The sequence below is a fragment of the Ciona intestinalis genome, unplaced genomic scaffold (assembly GCF_000224145.3).
Source record: "Ciona intestinalis unplaced genomic scaffold, KH HT001252.1, whole genome shotgun sequence".
In the NCBI taxonomy this organism is placed as follows: Eukaryota; Metazoa; Chordata; class Ascidiacea; order Phlebobranchia; family Cionidae; genus Ciona; species Ciona intestinalis.
In genome coordinates, this window is record NW_004191573.1 from 162 (window position 1) to 18,204 (window position 18,043).

General features: G+C 34.8%; 1 protein-coding gene across 1 annotated transcript; it reads right to left on the reverse strand.

Moving 5' to 3' along the window:
* Positions 1–5,260: 5,260 nt before the first annotated feature.
* LOC100183202 (sushi, von Willebrand factor type A, EGF and pentraxin domain-containing protein 1-like) lies at positions 5,261–16,769 on the reverse strand (the record flags this gene model as incomplete). The annotated part of the gene is made up of 9 exons (XM_018817311.2): positions 5,261–5,813; positions 6,027–6,070; positions 6,535–6,693; positions 6,943–7,026; positions 7,513–7,707; positions 8,056–8,235; positions 8,307–8,486; positions 10,325–10,492; positions 16,424–16,769. Coding segments are annotated over 9 exons (1,401 nt in total), but the record flags the coding sequence as incomplete, so codon positions are not given.
* Positions 16,770–18,043: the final 1,274 nt, after the last annotated feature.

The window sequence follows — 18,043 nt, forward strand, 5'->3', positions numbered from 1 at the left end:
AAAGGACAGCCTAGCATACATGGTACAAAACTTTCAAGGCATGTGGTCCTACTGACTTTTCACCACTTTTGATAAAAGTTTCCTATCTATTAATACCAATAACAGTAAATATATCATGGCAAATGCCATAAGAAAAACTTAAAACTGCCTTGTTTGAAAAACTTAGCTATATGGTTACTGAATATATTGCATATTATATGACTATATTTTCAATCTTATCTTACCACTGTAAGGTAGCAGCAACACAATTAAAAGCAGCATTGGCAGGCCTCTTGTACAACCACTTGAAGTTATTTGAATTAAATTTGAGTTACCAATTTTAGTGCCAGCATTTGTACAAGTACAAGTAGTATTTTTATTTTTTACCTTCCAAAATATTATCTAAAATCTAATGCAGTTAAGATCCCATACATTAATTGTTAATATAGTAGGCTACATACTGGTAAACAAAGAGTTTTATTTGTATTGGTATTTTCTTATGGTGTCACTTAAACAACGGATGCATTACATTGATGTTTAAACACTACAAGATGAAATACAGATTATATTTATACATATTTGCTGGTTGATATTTTAGCATTTGCACCCACACAAAACTGCATTACTTCCCTGCTTTTATTACATTTACACCTTGAAATTAAAAATGGCAAATGTTTTTTAGAAACCTTGCAAACTCACAATGAGACTTATGATTAATGCTTGATAGAAATCTTTTCAGCAACGACTTATGAAGGTAGAATAAATCACCTGATTATAAACTATATACGACCCGTCAGTCTTAACGATTACAATCAAATATCTGAGCATTCTGTTTGCCTGTTTACTTCTTTCTCCATAGGGAAACTCCCTTAACCGTTTGTTATTGAGCACGGCATTGGTCATATACAAAGTTAGTATAGATCAAGTTAGGAAACGGCGCTCGTGTCCGCCATTACGGAGCCCACAGAGCGTGAGTCGCCTATACAAATGCATGGTCGGCATGTGTTCATTTAGTTCTTGTAAGCAATACAAAGCTAGAAAACACGTATAGCGATTGTTTTAACATTTAAGATATAACTTCTAATATAAATCGTGTTATATAATATTAAATCTAGGAATTAATGTGGAGTAAATCAGTATTTTGACTGGTTTTCGGAGTACAGTGTGGTTTAACAGGGTACAGCTTAGTTAACATAATAGTATATGATCATACCTACGAATCTACAGAGCCATTCTTTACTACATTTATAATCCAACATGAGCGGACATGCAGCTCAAACTGCTTAAGTACTAGCAGATAAGGTGTTCGCATTTTCCGATTTCATGAAGACCCTTTTTATATTTTAAACATGTTCTTTTATGTTTTGGTTAGTATACTTAATATTTTCTGTTTTTTTACTCTTTAATCGATTGAGTGTTCAATAAAAGTTGATTATTTATGTGAGGTTTATTATTGTGATAACATATAACATTAGTAGAAAGCCATTTTTACGCGCAGATGTGCTTAGTTTTTAAAAAATCGCAATATTTAAACGAAAAACAGCACCCATCAATGATTAAAAGCTTACCGTGGGCTCCGTTGGTGGCGACTATGACGTCATAGACGCGAGACAATGGATAAAGACTCGTTGTTTTTCAATCCGTTTCCAACTTCTATACTAACTTTGGTCTGAGCAATCTGTTTGCCTGTTTACTTTTTCGTTACAGGGAACTCCCTTAACTGTTTGTCATTGAGCACGTTAGTGGTTATATGGATCCTTTTTCATCGAACAGTTGTTCTTGGTGTTGTTGTTGTTGTTTTTAGGCGATTTTTTTCACACTTATTTAATTTTTAATTCAGAAGTCTTTTTAATTTTTTGACTGAAATCACATCATAATATATCATTATAATTTTTAGATTTTGGATAACTATGTTGTCCGATTTAGATGTGGTGGATCATGGCAGAAATTAATTGAACACCTATGTAATAATTTAACAAGACGGGGGGGGGGGGGGTTATAAGGTCCTTCCTTGGGGGGCGTCTTTCAAAAAGTTTAAGAACCCCTGTTACTGCGTGATTATGGTTTATATAAATTCACACAAACAAACGTCTTTAAGAGACGACAAGGTTAGCTAGTCTAAGTTTACAAGTCAACACATCGTACAAGAGTTGTACAAAGCGTATTTATACATATTCTTTACCAAACCTTCAATGTGTATACGTCTTAAATGTTATGTGTTATAATACAGGAATAAATGCATTCTACCTACTGCTCCACAGTCACCAGTGGCAACTGAAACCCACTTTGTTGGTTACTTTTGGGTTGTTTTTCGATCGAGCTTGGTCGACCGTTGTAATTGTAATAAAACTATGCCAATTAGTTTATACCGTGCTCATGCACTAGTTCTATGATCTCTTGTTATGATTAAAATAGTCATGCGAACCCTATCTAACTGACTCTACAAATAGTTTGCGGACATCGTTGTCAGTACTGTTGGTTTGACGTTTTACAGACCTGTCCCAATCGCACAACGCATAGAAAGAAATCTAAGGCTCTAACCTAAAGTTGTTGCAATTACGCATAACTCGCTGTTAAGTTTTAACTTTCCGCGGAATAAAATTTTTACGAAATCTTATCGCAAAGAAACATAAACAATATTAACAGTCCAAAAACAACACCGCAGTCTTATCCACGTTATTCGGCTGTCGTAATATGCTTGTTCCGACTGATATATTCGTACCGGGCGCTATTGCGCATGCGAAAAGACGTTACTGCACATAGGCTATGCATTTCTACCGTTTGTAGGCTACTCCTGGCGTCGCTGTCTAATTTCGTCAGACGTCATGCTGTGCTGATGACTACCAGTAATGATATAAACCCCTAAAAACTTCATTGTTGCACTTGTCTCTGTTAGTATTGTTCTATTTTGTAAAGCAAAGACAAAGAAGATATAGTTCGCATTTAGCATTGATATTACTTTTGATGAACTAAGAGAAAAGTATGATAAATATGTAAGCCATCCTGTTTAAGAAAATTGTTAGTAAATTAAATGAAATATGCTTACTAAATTAATCTAAAATAAGTTTGTTAGTAGAAGTACTTGCTTATTCTAGGCTGCAAATAACGTACTCAACTTAGTTCTGCTGACTATAAATCGAAAACTGAAGTTTCAACTTAATTGTAAACGTTGTGTCTGGAACATTTTCAACAGAGGGTCGTAATACATTTGGACCGGGTTGTCGCAGTAGCTTCTTGGCGCATGCGCAGTAGCGCCAAGTACAAATATATCAATCGGAATGAATATACCAGATACCAAAACGTTCTCCGGAAACACGGTTGGTCACTCTGTGAAACTCAATCGTAAAACCTTAAATTAAACATCGTCAATATTACCTGTGGACACTATGAACGTAAAGACGTATTAATTTTTTATTACAGTTTTTATTGAAGAAATTAAAAATATCACTGTTTGTCGAGAACAAAAACCATGAGAATGAACCCAATTGATATCGGGTGATGGCCAAATGCTCCATCCTTTTAATAGAGACCCGAGTTGAACGAGAATACCTCCTTTTTCCTCTCGCAACGTATAGTAGGGTGGGGAAAGATGGGACACCTTTTCATTCTATTTTCTCGTAACATTTGGCAGTAAACAAGGAACATTCAAAGAATTATGAAGCCGCATCCTCACTACTCCCATGAACCATTGTTTATTGTTCAAAACACGGTCAGAATATTTGGATATTTTGTTCTAAAAGTGTCCCATCTCTTCCTGTCCTACTATACAACATCCCACAGCTTAGCGCAATGTTCGACTTTTCATATTTAGTGATTAAAGCATTAAGTGCGGAGTTGCCAATGATATCTTGGGTGTATTTTGGAGGGTAGTTTCTGATTTCTGCGTGCGAAATTGGAGAACACATCGGCTTGTCGAATACTGTTAAGCATATTTCTTACAGTCGTTCCTTTTTACAATTACCAATATCGCTAATGAGAGGCTCCAAACAATACGTAACTTGATTGTGGGTGTGGCGGTACTACTGTTTAAATACATTGCGATTCGACCGAAACCACTGTAGCGCACGAGTTGCTACAAATAGATGGCGACATAGGGTCAACGGTTGTGAATTGCCAGATCGAAGGGCGTGCCTTCTCGTTTTATCATCACGTGGCCTCGCTGCTATGACATTAGGTTCAAACACCGCGTCAGTTGTCTCGCATTGTTGGTTCTGGAATTTCCAGTGAACGTTAACTTGAGACGGCTTCAGTATGACGTAACAATAAACATTGTTTGTGTACTGTTCACCCGTAAGAACGATGGAGTCAATTTTCATTTCTTACTATTGTTCCAAGAGCGTTGTTTTCACACAAATATAAGATCGCTAAACACGGAGGAGTGTAACGATACCAGTTGCTATAGTAACCGAACTACTTTCACTTTATTTGGAAATGGTAAAATCACCCCTTTGTTGATATAAGGCCATGAACATTAAAACGCAACGCTTATCTATTGATATGTTAATGTTTGTATTTGTTTATCCAGCAGTAGATGGTATTACGTTGCCATCACTAGTAACAGATACTTCCTGTTAGTGTTTGCATTAATTTAACGCGCAGTCGTACCTTGTACGAGGAAATAGTCCTTTGCCCTGCGGTATGTGCGGTTATATTTAGATCGGTATATAACGCTGAAGTCTGGTTTCAATACAACACTATACGGTTCAACCTGCGGTACAACCGGGGGGTTATGTTCACTTTAGAACAAACTGCTTGGTAAATCATGAATTATTTAAATAACCTCAGCATGCCAACAACTCACACGTTGTTTACACCGTGGTTTATATTTTATATTCATATAGTAGGGTGGGGGGAGACACTATTATTCTATTTTCTCGTCACAATTGGTAGTAAACAAAGAAAACTTAAATAATTACCAAACCATATTCTCACGACTCTCATAGACGTTGTTAACTGTTTAAAACACGATCAGGATATTATGAGCTAAGGGTGTCCCATCTTCCCCCACCCTGGTATATATGCAACATTTTTATCGGAAACCCATTTTAAATCCACAACGCAAATTACAGAATTGTACCATCATCACGTACAAATGTATTGTTGTCGCTACATTACAAGGACTTCTGCTTCAGAAAGAGGAACCAACCGACGCATGACGTCATTAGTTCCTTGAATTTACCGTCACTGTGTGTGGATTGTAAACAAGGCACGGGAACTTAGTCAATGATTATCTAAATGTAACTTGAACCGATTGTCTGACTTGATACAATTCACAGTTGTCCACAATTTAAAAAAAAAACTTATTGTAAATGTGACGAAACAAGGTTAATTTGCATAATTATTAAGGTATTTGATGAATTTTTTCTTGTTTACACATTTATAAAGATAGGCGTGCAAGGTACAGTAAATATAAATATAATTATTTGGGGGGTTTATATTATTTTAAATATATAACATGCTTTACTATTGTTGGTGTTTCTAGTACAATAAAATCATGCAAACATCTACTAGGAACAAATACAAAATCAGTAATAATACAATTACATTGTTTAATGAACCATATGTACATAAGAAGTTAACTGAGCTACACAGAATATTGAATATGTTTCTCAAACTTTAATTAAAATAAAATAGTTGTCTTAAAGACTCAATTTATACAAACAATTTAAAACACGAACAAACAAACAGATAAAATTAAAACCTGGAACATGCGAAGAATATTCAAATCAAAATTATAAACCAAAGAAACTGCTACGAATTTGAAACTAAACAAACTTCTTGCATAATTTTCAAGGTTCAACACCCTCGCCATTAGGACCGTCCGGCTGTGTATTCTATAAAATGATCACATTCAATACATAGCACTACATTGAATGCACCAGACTATCAAACATTAGTAAAAACAAACTGTGTTAGTTGTAACTTCATCTTGATCACAACATGAACACAGAAAGATTACCCACTACAATAACACTGATTGTTTAATTACTGTCCCATCTCTGGTTAAAATTTATTAGTTTGAATTAATTTTGTCATCACCTACCAACCTTTTTCAACTCTGGAATGGTTATATCTGGCTCTGGATCTGGCTCTATTTAAAGTAAAGTCGCATTCAGTGCAAGACCATAGCAAGCTTACCAGGCAAACAACAACTATTGGGTATAATTAATAATACGAAGCTCATGTGTTTAACATACACACCTTGCTATGAGCTATATTGGATATGATTTTGTCCCAAATCAGGCGTGACTTTTCCCGTGGACACTGTATGTGCATTGGAAATATTTAAATTTGTTCATGTTGCATGCTATTATTGGAACATGCATGCTTGCATGCAGTTCAAAATCGAAATCAGCGCGAAAGGAAACATGCAACAGTTTCAGAGCTTCAAGGAAAATTAACAAAGCTAAAAGGTATATAATATATATCACAAGTAAAAGTGAAATTGTTTAATAACACAAGCTGAAGAACCGCCAATTCCACTTTCGATCATCAGTCTGTGTTTGTTTTAAATATTAATAACAAATATGGCATATTGTGATAAACACTACTTACTTTTTGTTCCCCAAGACAAGCAAAGTATTGAAAAAGTACAACAGCAGATCTCCGTACAAAAGATAGCAATCAGGACAAATGTGATGAGTGCAGCGGCAACTAAGCATCCAATAACAATGCCAATTATTGCTCCTGTACTTAATGTTGATGGTGTCGGACCTGAAAAACAAACCTTATTAGGTATAATCTAAACAATTCAACCCAACTCAAGCAAAATCATGTGCGAAGGTATTAGAGCTACAGCAACCAGTTACGTATTTTAATAAAAAAACAGATGATTTGATTCAGTAAAGAAAGAACAACATTGAATTCAAGAGATTATTTAGAAAGTTTCTACTGCTGCACTCAAGACATGCAGTGAATGCCACATGTTTCAAACATTAGTGGTTTGGAAGAGCAAAGTTATACCGCCATTTGAATCGTTTCGAATGGTGCTTGTGGTGCTTGCGGTGCTCGTTACACTTTCATCAGTGGTCATTGCTGTTGTATCAGCTTTGAGAAAAAGGAATCCATGAAAGACAACAGAATATTCTTACATAAACAGACTACCACTAATTTTACTGCAATTTTTGCACCTTTGTTACAAGGAAGAATTACAACAATACAACGCAAGTGCTTTACTCTCTACTGAATCAATTAGTACAACAAGATTTCAAGCAGCTTACGTGCACAATACTAACAGCATGATCAACACTTAAGACATTTCATAATAAAAGATTCAGAAACACCAAAATTAAACTATTGTATAAACCAACTACCATACAAATGACCACCATTATTTAATATACGCAATCAAAATTAGAATTAAAACTACATGCAATGAATTATAAATTAGGCAAGTGTGTAAGTGTGGCATGCTGTATTATGTCATTCCATGTGCTCACCAACTAACTTGCTCTGTGCTTGTTATACTAGCAACCTTTACATGCAAACTTAAGCTTGTTATCATGCCTATACTGTGTGACTGGCTGTATTAACCTGGTGTTGGTGTTTTGGTGCAATTTGTATCAGTGAGAGTTAACGTTCCATTATCACTACAAGATGCTGTTGCACCACTCCCAGAGTATTCTGCTGCACAACTGATTATCTTTGTTTCATTTACACTTAGAGTGGAATTATTTGACTGCAGAACATTGTTTGAGATAGATGACAAATTTGACAATGAACAAGTAACTGAAAATGTGTTTAAAATAAATCAATTATTTACAATAATTCAGTAGCCCTGGCAAACAAGAGTTATTTCAGGTCATTTAAAGGACGAAGTATTTACTCTTGGCCAAATGAATGTTAATAGAAATCACTGCATCAACATGATTGTGCATTAATATGTAACAGGTGGCTGATGCCGGCTGCAAATAAAATCTGGACTATGTGTCAAAGTTTAATGCTGTATCACTGGTTTTATACTTATCTAATTCTGTACTGATTGCTGTTGCAAGTAATGCATAAATTATTAGGATAAGTATTTTGGGCATGCATATTATCTCAACTCAATTAAAATCAACCTGCTTGCATCTATACCTGGTTTTGTACATGTTGGAAGGTTAGACCAACTTCTGTCTGAAGTACAGATAGCCATTGTGCTAGCTCCTTTATAACTATCGCAACAAGTGACAGTTATGCTTTGGCCTTCTAATATATCACCAGTAGCAGTTGTACACCTTCCTGGTGAGGATGTAATATCTGACACAGGGCACAAAGCTGTGTAAAACAGAATTTATCAATCGTCCATCTGATGAGTGAGTCAGCACAATATATATGACTCATCAAACCTGGACATGGAGATTGAGCTGTTATTGTCCAACTACCATCATTACCACACGTAGCAGACACAGAACCACTATAACCAGTATTGCATTGGGTTGTAACATTGGCGCCAGCATTAGTTGAACCAGTTTCATTAAAACAATACTGAGGGTTTGAGCACAGAAGATCAGAATTTGAACATGTGACTGGGACCATGATAAATATATTTAATGATGGAAATAATATCTTTAAATAACCTATTAATTAGTGTATTTTGGTTGATTTTATTGTTTAATAAAAACTTAAAGCATTGGTTCTTAAACTTTTTTTCTATTACCCATCGGCCATCGTAACCCGTGTAATGCTATCACAAACTATTATTACGTAGAGTTCAAATTGATTCAAACCCTTTATCTGCTACACTCACTTACTGTTGGTCAGAGCCACATACGAAATAACATTTGTTTTAATATACATTAGGTCGACTCACTAATGACTAAATTTCATGTTATATCATAAGTGAAATTTGTAATCTTGCCTCAAGACGAAAACCGGGGTGGCAAGATTGCAGTTAGGTTTTAGGTTATTACGTCATACCATACGTAACTTTCTAGAAACCGTATTTTTACTGACGCGAGCCTGCGATGGCCCGTACGAAGGCATTACGTAAACAAGCGCATGCAATTTGCATAGTTTATAAAATAAACCATCGCGAATATGGTCGACGATTGAATTTCCAGTGGTTACGCTTTAACTTCTGGCTAGATTTATGTTACTGATAATTAAACATGCGCCCACCAACGTAACTGTTACATCACAAGGTGTATTGTGATGTCATCCATTACCGTAAGGTCAGATGTTAAGAAATACCAACTTAGGGTGATACATTACGCCACAAATAGCATTGTGATGCAATCCATTATCGTGACTTTCGTATTAGTAATTCCAACCTTTGATGTTACAATCATAATTGTAATGGAAAAAAAATCGTAGGATATTGCGCAAGCCTGCATTTGTAAGTTTGACGATCTTTTAATACGTCACAAGCGCTACTGTGACGTAAACGATTAACGTGCTGCGTAATGTGTAATACTAAAGTTAAACCGTAACCAATACATGGTATAAGATCGTATAAAAGGCATTCGCTTACTCCCGTTTCAACATTATTTCGACGAATTTAACCAGATTTCTAGCGAATCTACGTAAAAATCCAAACATTTCTTAATAGCTATTATGACGAAAAAAATAAATGTGTAAATTGGAACTATATTGAAAAATATGGATGTATTATTAAATTGCTGTTGTGTCGCATATATTTGGCATGTCATTCTTTACTTTACTACGTTGAAATAAACTAATCTTGGTAAAAACCATCGCTGCAGACAGGCAAGTGGGAATTTTGAAGTAAATGAGACATATAATAGGTAAAGCAATAAGCAGTGGCTTTCTCCTAATGCGAGCAGATCGTGCTCACAAAGCATTCTCACGTTTTCTGAAAAGAAACAGGCTAGAGCGTGCTCCATGCGAACGCGTGCTCATAAGCGTTCTCTCGTTTCTAAAAAAGAAACAGGAGAGAACGCGCTCTCTGCAAACGTGTGCTCTGATTTACGTTTACTGATAATATGAGTGTATTTTTGCTGTACTTGGAAAAAATACAAGCATTGCCTAACGAAAACCGGGGTGGATATATGCATTTCGCCACCCCGGCACCCCGGGTTTTAACGCCTATGGTCACTACCAACATAGTACAGTTAAGAAATGAACAATTATTAACATGAATATAACCATACTAACAACTTAGACATTTTTTTTAATCCACCCTTATCAGCACACAGTTAAACTGCCAATAACACCTGTTACTAATATAAGAATATCATCTTACTTTGTTAAGGTTAAAAAAGAATAGAACTTTAAATTATTGATGTGGAAAGCTTAAGCTTATGGTTTCACGTATATTTATATGAGTAAAACAGTACATACAGTAGAAACCTTATTATAATTCTAAAAAAATATTACACAGTATTCCTATTTAACACAAACTTACTTGGAACACAGACAGGGTTATTATCAAATGTAGCATCCTCCTGGCATGTTGCAGTAACATTGTTCCCAGTATGACCAGGCTCACACGAATATTGAACTGCGCATCCAAATCCACATGGTGAAGAACTGACGGTTGCAATAACACCACTTGTAGTGTTTGGTTGGCATGCTGCAATGAAAGCAAACCACATGAAGAAGTGGGATTAGTGGTTAAAAAAAATAACATGATTTCCGGTGCTCAGTTTACAATCTACGATACAACACAGACATAAACTTGAGAAACTTTGCATAATTATTTAAAAATGTAATAGTAAGGATACAAAGGTCTAAGGATGTTTTAAAGCTTATTGCTTTGGGAACAAGATTAGGATTTGCAAATTATCTTATTTGAATGACTGTCACATGTTGCTCTCTGGCAACACAGGTATTCAAGCCAGTTGGAAACAATTTATTACATATTTCTTAAATAATCTTCAAAACCTGTATTATGTTTTTTTGATAACGCCGTTAGAAGCTGAAAAAATGCTTGATAACTCAGTTGGAAAAGTCCATGTGACAAAAACATCACAGTATCACACAAAATATAATTTCTTTAAACGACAGAGCAAAAAACAATGTTTTTTGGTGTAAGTACAAACCATTTAGAAAAAAACATATAAAAGTATTTTTTTGAAAACAAATTTATTAAAATGATTTAAATGCCATGATACCCCTTTTAACTGTTTTAATGGTAGATAATTTATTATTATTTCAATCAAAAGTAACATTAGCCTACAAGGTAAACTTTAAACATTTTTGTTAAAAACTGCTTCAGGATACAATTTTGCACTCATCAGCCTCAAACAGAGCTGCGATTGAGCTGACAATTAGTCCAATTTAAGTTATTTACATTTTCTTGTCGCAACAATAACTGTTAAGTTTAGGGACGTGTCGGCGTCGCGAAATCGAGATTCGGCGCAAGCCATTCTCGTGGTGCCCAGTGTCGCCAAAAAATTTGAGGTTTTTTATCACCGAACTTAGCGGTATACATTTTGATAAATTGATTCGTCGAATCAACGTTATCTATTATGTATTCTGAATCGTCAACTCTCATTAGAACCTTCTTCATCTTGGATTAAATGCCAAATTACGCGCTAGAAAATCTGACCAAGATTGTTTCGGATGCATTAAAAAATATGTCCTTGTATGTTTTGGTAAAATATTCTTCAGGACAACTACTTCGGCCTTCATTGATTTAGTCGTTCTGATGTTTCGTTCAACCATACCAGTACACACTTAACATGTAACGGTATCTCTGGGTTCGTTTTAAGTTGCCAAAGTGGAATACGATCTTAAATCAGTCTTGAACTTTTAGTCACGTGTTGCGCATGTCTTCGTATTAATATGTGCGTAAACCAACCTGTAAGTTTTAATTCACCACTTGCATTCGGCCGCGGTAGCAACATTTATCTATGCTACGCGTAAGCCATAATAAAGTCATTATTTACCAAGGTTTTACTCAGACAAGCAGAATGTTTGTTACATCATAGTAGGGATTCACACGTTGATTATTTACGTCATAATACCGATTTTCTTATTCAATTATTGCCCTATGGGAACTGTTTAACTAACTTTAACCAAACGTTCGTTGTATAGTGTGGTTCATATTGCCACAATATTTTGTTACATCACTTATAGTTACAACACCGATTAGGCAGACTTAGGACATAATACGATACGCATATTTCTGGAAAGTCTGTTACTATTTGTTGCTAACACGAGTTTGGTTTACCCTCTGTATTACTGCATAAGAATTCAGTTAAACAAACAATATTACTGCTAAACAGACGATGTTTTATTGCTGCATTGCATTTTAAACGACATCGCATTCTAAACAACGTACTAAGTATTTTTGCAAACCTATCTATATACTTTACTTACGTGCATACGTAAAAAGGCAAATATCCAACCTGTTATTAAGCACTTTTAGGCTAAATAATCAAGAGGACAATCACTATTATGACGCAAATAATCAACATGTGAATTGCTATTATGTCGTAATTAATTGCCAGGTCAAACAATCTCCATTATGATGCAATGAATCCACGTGTGAATCCCTACTGTTTCGTAATAACAAACATGCTGCCTGGCCAAGAACACATCGTAAATATACAGCAGTGCTACTTCTGGAACACATTTAGGTTGTTTATTACAGCCTGTTACCCTGTTCAGTTGGCAAACTACATTTATTTTACACGTAACTGTGAGAAAGGCAGTGCCAAGTTTGTGTTGCAAATTCCCGCCGTAAGAAAGAGGTATAATAAAAATAGTTGTTCACGAGCCTTTAGTAGTTTAGTATGTAAGTGGTACGAGAACCCTGCATAAACCAAAAAGTGGTACACGATTAGATAAAGTTTGGGAACCACTGAGTGTTATAGCCAGGATCGGGAGAGAAGTGATCTTTTCGTCAGCATGTAGATACATAGGCGGATCTAGGATTATTCTGACAGGGGTGTTCGCAAGAAAATATTTAACTAATAGTTGCAAAGGTTATATGAGCGTATACCAACCCGTAAGTTTTAATTCACCACTTGCATTCGCCCGCGGTAGCAACATTTATCTATGCTACGCGTTATAAAGTCATTATTTACGCAGGATATACTTAGACAAGCAGAATGTTTGTTAAGTCATAGTAGGAATCCACACGACGTTGATTATTTACGTCATAATACCGATTTTCGTATTCAAATTATTGCCGCACAGGAACTTTTTAACTAACTAACCAAACGTTCGTTGTATAGTGTGGTTTATCTTGCCACAGTAATTCATTACGACATAATAGCAATTCACAACACCGGTTAGGACTTAAAACATAATGAAAACGATACACATATTTCTGGAAAGTCTGTTACTATTTTTTGCTAACACAAGTTTGGTTTACTCTCTCTATTACTGCATAAGAATTCAGTTAAACAAACAATATTACTGCAATAGCTAAACAGACAATGTTTTATCCCTGCATTGCATTATAAACGATTCAGGCCGTAATAATCAACCTAAATCTGTTCCATAAGCATTGCTTCTTTATATTTACGATGTTTTCCTCGGCCAAGCAGCGGGTTTGTTACAAAATAATAGGGATTCATACGTGGATTCATTGCATCATAATAGCGATTGTTTGCCCTGGCAATTCATTACGACATAATAGCAATTCACAACACCGGTTAGGACTTAAAACATAATGAAAACGATACACATATTTCTGGAAAGTCTGTTACTATTTTTTGCTAACACAAGTTTGGTTTACTCTCTCTATTACTGCATAAGAATTCAGTTAAACAAACAATATTACTGCAATAGCTAAACAGACAATGTTTTATCCCTGCATTGCATTATAAACGATTCAGGCCGTAATAATCAACCTAAATCTGTTCCATAAGCATTGCTTCTTTATATTTACGATGTTTTCCTCGGCCAAGCAGCGGGTTTGTTACGAAATAATAGGGATTCATACGTGGATTCATTGCATCATAATAGCGATTGTTTGCCCTGGCAATTCATTACGACATAATAGCAATTCACACGCTGATTAATTTTAATTCGTGAATTTGGTGTTAACAATAGGAATGTGTTGAAGTTGTAAAAGCTCAGGTTTGCCGAGCGCCGAGATTTAACCAAAAGCGCGGCGCGAGCTTATGAAGTCATCAAGCAGAAAGGCGTAGGAGAATACGTTCCTTTTTGGACGAAAAGCGTCGCTAATTAAAATCATTTAGAACACGTGTGTTGCGACTTGCGGTGAAAGAGAAGACGTAATGGAGCAGAAGACGTAATGGAGCACTTTGTATTATTTCAATATAAAAAAGTTTAGGAATTTATGCCTTTTTATTAAAAATCACGCCCGCCCACGAGTCGCATCCTCTGCATATTGCCGACGTATTTTGAAAACCAGCAACTGGTTACCGACGTACTTTTATCTAGTCTCCAACTCTCCAGGGCTGTAATTGTCTACGATCAAGAATTATCCAATTTCTCGCCTAAGCTGTTTGCCGATGTCAAAATAAACATCCAATAAAATATTAAATTAATTTATGTCCGTTTGTAAATTTTCACGCATTTCCTTTGCAGATTTAGCGTTCCTGTAGTGGCATTGGCGCAGAGTTTTGCAATTGCTAGGGAGTGCAAACTCGCAAAGACAATTTAATTGGTTTTATGCACGAACGCCCGACTTTTTCGCAAAAAAAGTAGACAGCAGGTATCAGTGAGGCCTATAGAACATTTTGAAACCAAAATTTCAGGTGGCCCCCTGCTAAAGGATTACCTCCTGTAGTCTGGCTCGATTTAAGCAGTATTGTAGGGGATTTTAAGTCATGGAATTTTGATTTAAATTAACTAACAAGTTGTTAGTAACAACGAATCGCAGCACTGGCCTCAAAGGATTCAGTCTTTATGGTAAAAGACAAGACATAATAATTAAAACAATATGGCAGTCTTGTAGTAAAAAGTAGAGACCGACCGATATCAATATTTTCCACCGATACTGATATTTTTAGCTTTTACCGATACCGATATTTTACCGATATTTGTCACTATAGCAAAACATATGAAATGATCAGTTTTAATCAAAATTAATACCTGTATTCAAGATATTGCAATTTATTATAGAGAAAAAATGGTTGGTCATCGCTTAGTCTGCATGTTCTTAATAGGTAACACCAAATATGATGCTTTTGTACAAAACTAGGACTCACGTAAATGCTAAACTACGATGCACATGAACGTTAAAGGGGCATACCAGCGAAAAATGAAAAATTGTATATGGATAGATATGCTCAAATGTAACCTAAACGTACCATCAAAGTTTGCCAAAACGATAAGCCTTCTAAAAAAATCGCGTGAAAAAAACCCGCTGAAGTAAAACAAATTCGGCTGTTTCGTCAATGCATGGGATCCCATAAGAAAAAAATCACTCAACTTTGATCGTTTCTAGTTTCTAAAATATCAAAGAAAATTCAAATTTTATTTCTGATTTGGTATAATAAATGCTTCTTCTTTAAAGAGTCCGGCCCACGGATCTCATGGTTGCCCATTTTTTTGCATAAGAATAAAGTTTTATGTCTACTGGTGCTAAATTAACAGCTAGTTTGTGAAATTTTTTTTTAATTTAAAAGATATGAACGTTTAAAAAATCAAATTTTAAAGTTGTAAAAAACGTCACTCGCGGGCACTGTGGCGTCACAATACAATATTTCGTTTATGGGGAAAACCCGGCCTATCAGCGGTTTATCGTTTATTGGTGCAGTTTTGATAGATAAGCAAATAAGAAATCCCATGCATTGCGCCATGGCCAATTTTTTTTTACTCCAGTGGTCGAATTTGCGGTTTTGAAACTCATTTTTTTTAAAAGTTGTTTTGTGTTTTAAAACTTTGATGGTAGCTTTAGATCACATTTGAGCATATCTATCAATGCACAAATTTTGATTTTTCGTTGGATGCCCCTTTAAACTACAACGTACGTAAATGTTAAACTACAACGCACGTATAGGCTGAACAACCACGCACGTAAATGTTAAACTACAACGCACGTAAAGGTCAAACTACAACGGACGTAGGCGTTAAACTAGGGTAAGTAGAGGTCAAGTAGGGCGCACGTCCCTTCGCACAAACTATTTATATATCGGTGAAATATCGGCACTATTTTACCGATACAGATTACTGGTGGAACGTAAATATCGGCCAATAATACGGTGAATTGATATATCGGCCGATCTCTAGTAAAAAATACGACACCTAAAAATGTTAGGTTACAATTATTGATGGTGCCCTACAGAAAACAAACAAATCACTGATGAATTTTTAAAATATATATTTATTTCTATATGTTAATAGGTGCATGAAATAAATCTTTAGCATTAAGTTTATGCAATGAACTCACATAGTAGTAAACAAATAATATTTTACACAGAAAATTAATCACTTCGTTTATGTGCGTTTTAAGTAATATTGACTTTGTTACTTAGCAATGTCAAAATTATAAAAAAATGACTCCGAACCTTTAATATAAATAATTACAACAATTCTACTTCATCTACTTTATTAATATAAGCTTTGGAACAAAACTTACCTTTAATTATCATGGACAAGGAGTTAAGAACACTTAAATCACAAATTAAGGAAATGTTGGTGTTGCTTGTCAATGCAGTAAGATATGTAAGAGTCGTATTAATGACTCCTGCTGAATCTGTGCATGTAATATTGTGTGTGGAAGTGGTGCTTGTATCACAACCAAACGTAGCAGAGTAAAATTCTGTAGAAGCTAGTCCTGTTCCTGACCATGAACATGAAGACGGACTAGTTGTTACTGTTGCAGTGATCGTGAGGTTTGTGGTTCCAGTTGCAACATTTGTTTGGTTTCCAGGTTGTGGCAATTGAATTGCGGACAAATATCCAGCTGTATGTAACAATTTTACCTAATTACAATTAACGTAGGACATTATACACGCGACTAATATAAGAATTGTAACTCTAAGTTTTCTGCTAGTGGGTGCTGAGTTTATTTCATTATTGTTAAACGGAATTGGAAAATTTCATTAAAAAACACATTTTTGCACAAATTTGATGTTTGTCATACCAAAAAAAAACGAATAAAGTGAAAACTTATGTTTCTACATTTGTGTTTTAAAGTAAAATTTCAAGTTTACATCACTCACATCAAAGGAATTACATACAATGTTTAAAACACTCCCAAACAAAATGATTGTATTAACATAAGATGTATCATTACTAGAGCATTTAAAGCTTGATTACCGTTTGCATTTGTATCTTAAATTGTTATAAAGAACAGAGATGAGTAATGAGTTACATAATCAAATTGACTTACACAAACTATTAATTTTAAATTTGTCTGCCACTGATCTTAAGCTAACAAACTTTTTTGTATAAACTTGTTGTTCAAACAGTTCACAATGACTGTAAGAATAACAAAAGCCGAAAGTATTTTTTGTTACAATGTGGGGTCTCCTATTTTTTATAATTTTAATTATTTACTAAAATAATAAATAAAAGATGCTAACCAATATTTTTCATGCGACAAACACAACATTTATGGAAAATATGTTTTTTTTTGTTAAATATTTAAGCTCCCCTCAAAAATAATAAAATAAACTACTACTACCGATAAACTACAAGTCACATTTCTTATATTAGTTGCATCACTTGCATGTTTTTATAAAAGGCCCAATTATTTTTTGAAAAATTGGTGAGCAAAAATAAACGCGAAATAAAATGATAGCTGCAAAAACAATGTTTTTATAGGTTCCAAAATTTAATTTTCATTTTAAAAACTAAGGGTGGTATATTTTGCTTGATCTTAGTTTAGCTGAACGGAGATCATGGAAAAAACTTAAGTGGTATGCAGAAAGTATAATCAGTGATTCTTAGCTGATCTATGTTTATCTTTTTCGTGTTTGTGACGTAACAATGGATGAGAGAATTTCTCTCGAAAATTACTCCACGAAGAAGGCAATTCTCGGTAAAAATGGCGACAAAAATGTTTAATAAAAGTCAAAATCAAATTTGTTATTGTTTTTATACCTTTAACAGAATAGTAATCAATATAAACAGTAAAAATATTATGGAAAGAGTAGCAGCAAGTCGGAGTAAGGTTAGTAAGCGGTTACCGAACTTTTGCGATCCGAAGCACCTTTTTTTAAAAAGGCCTAGACTCCGTTAAAACCTATAAAAA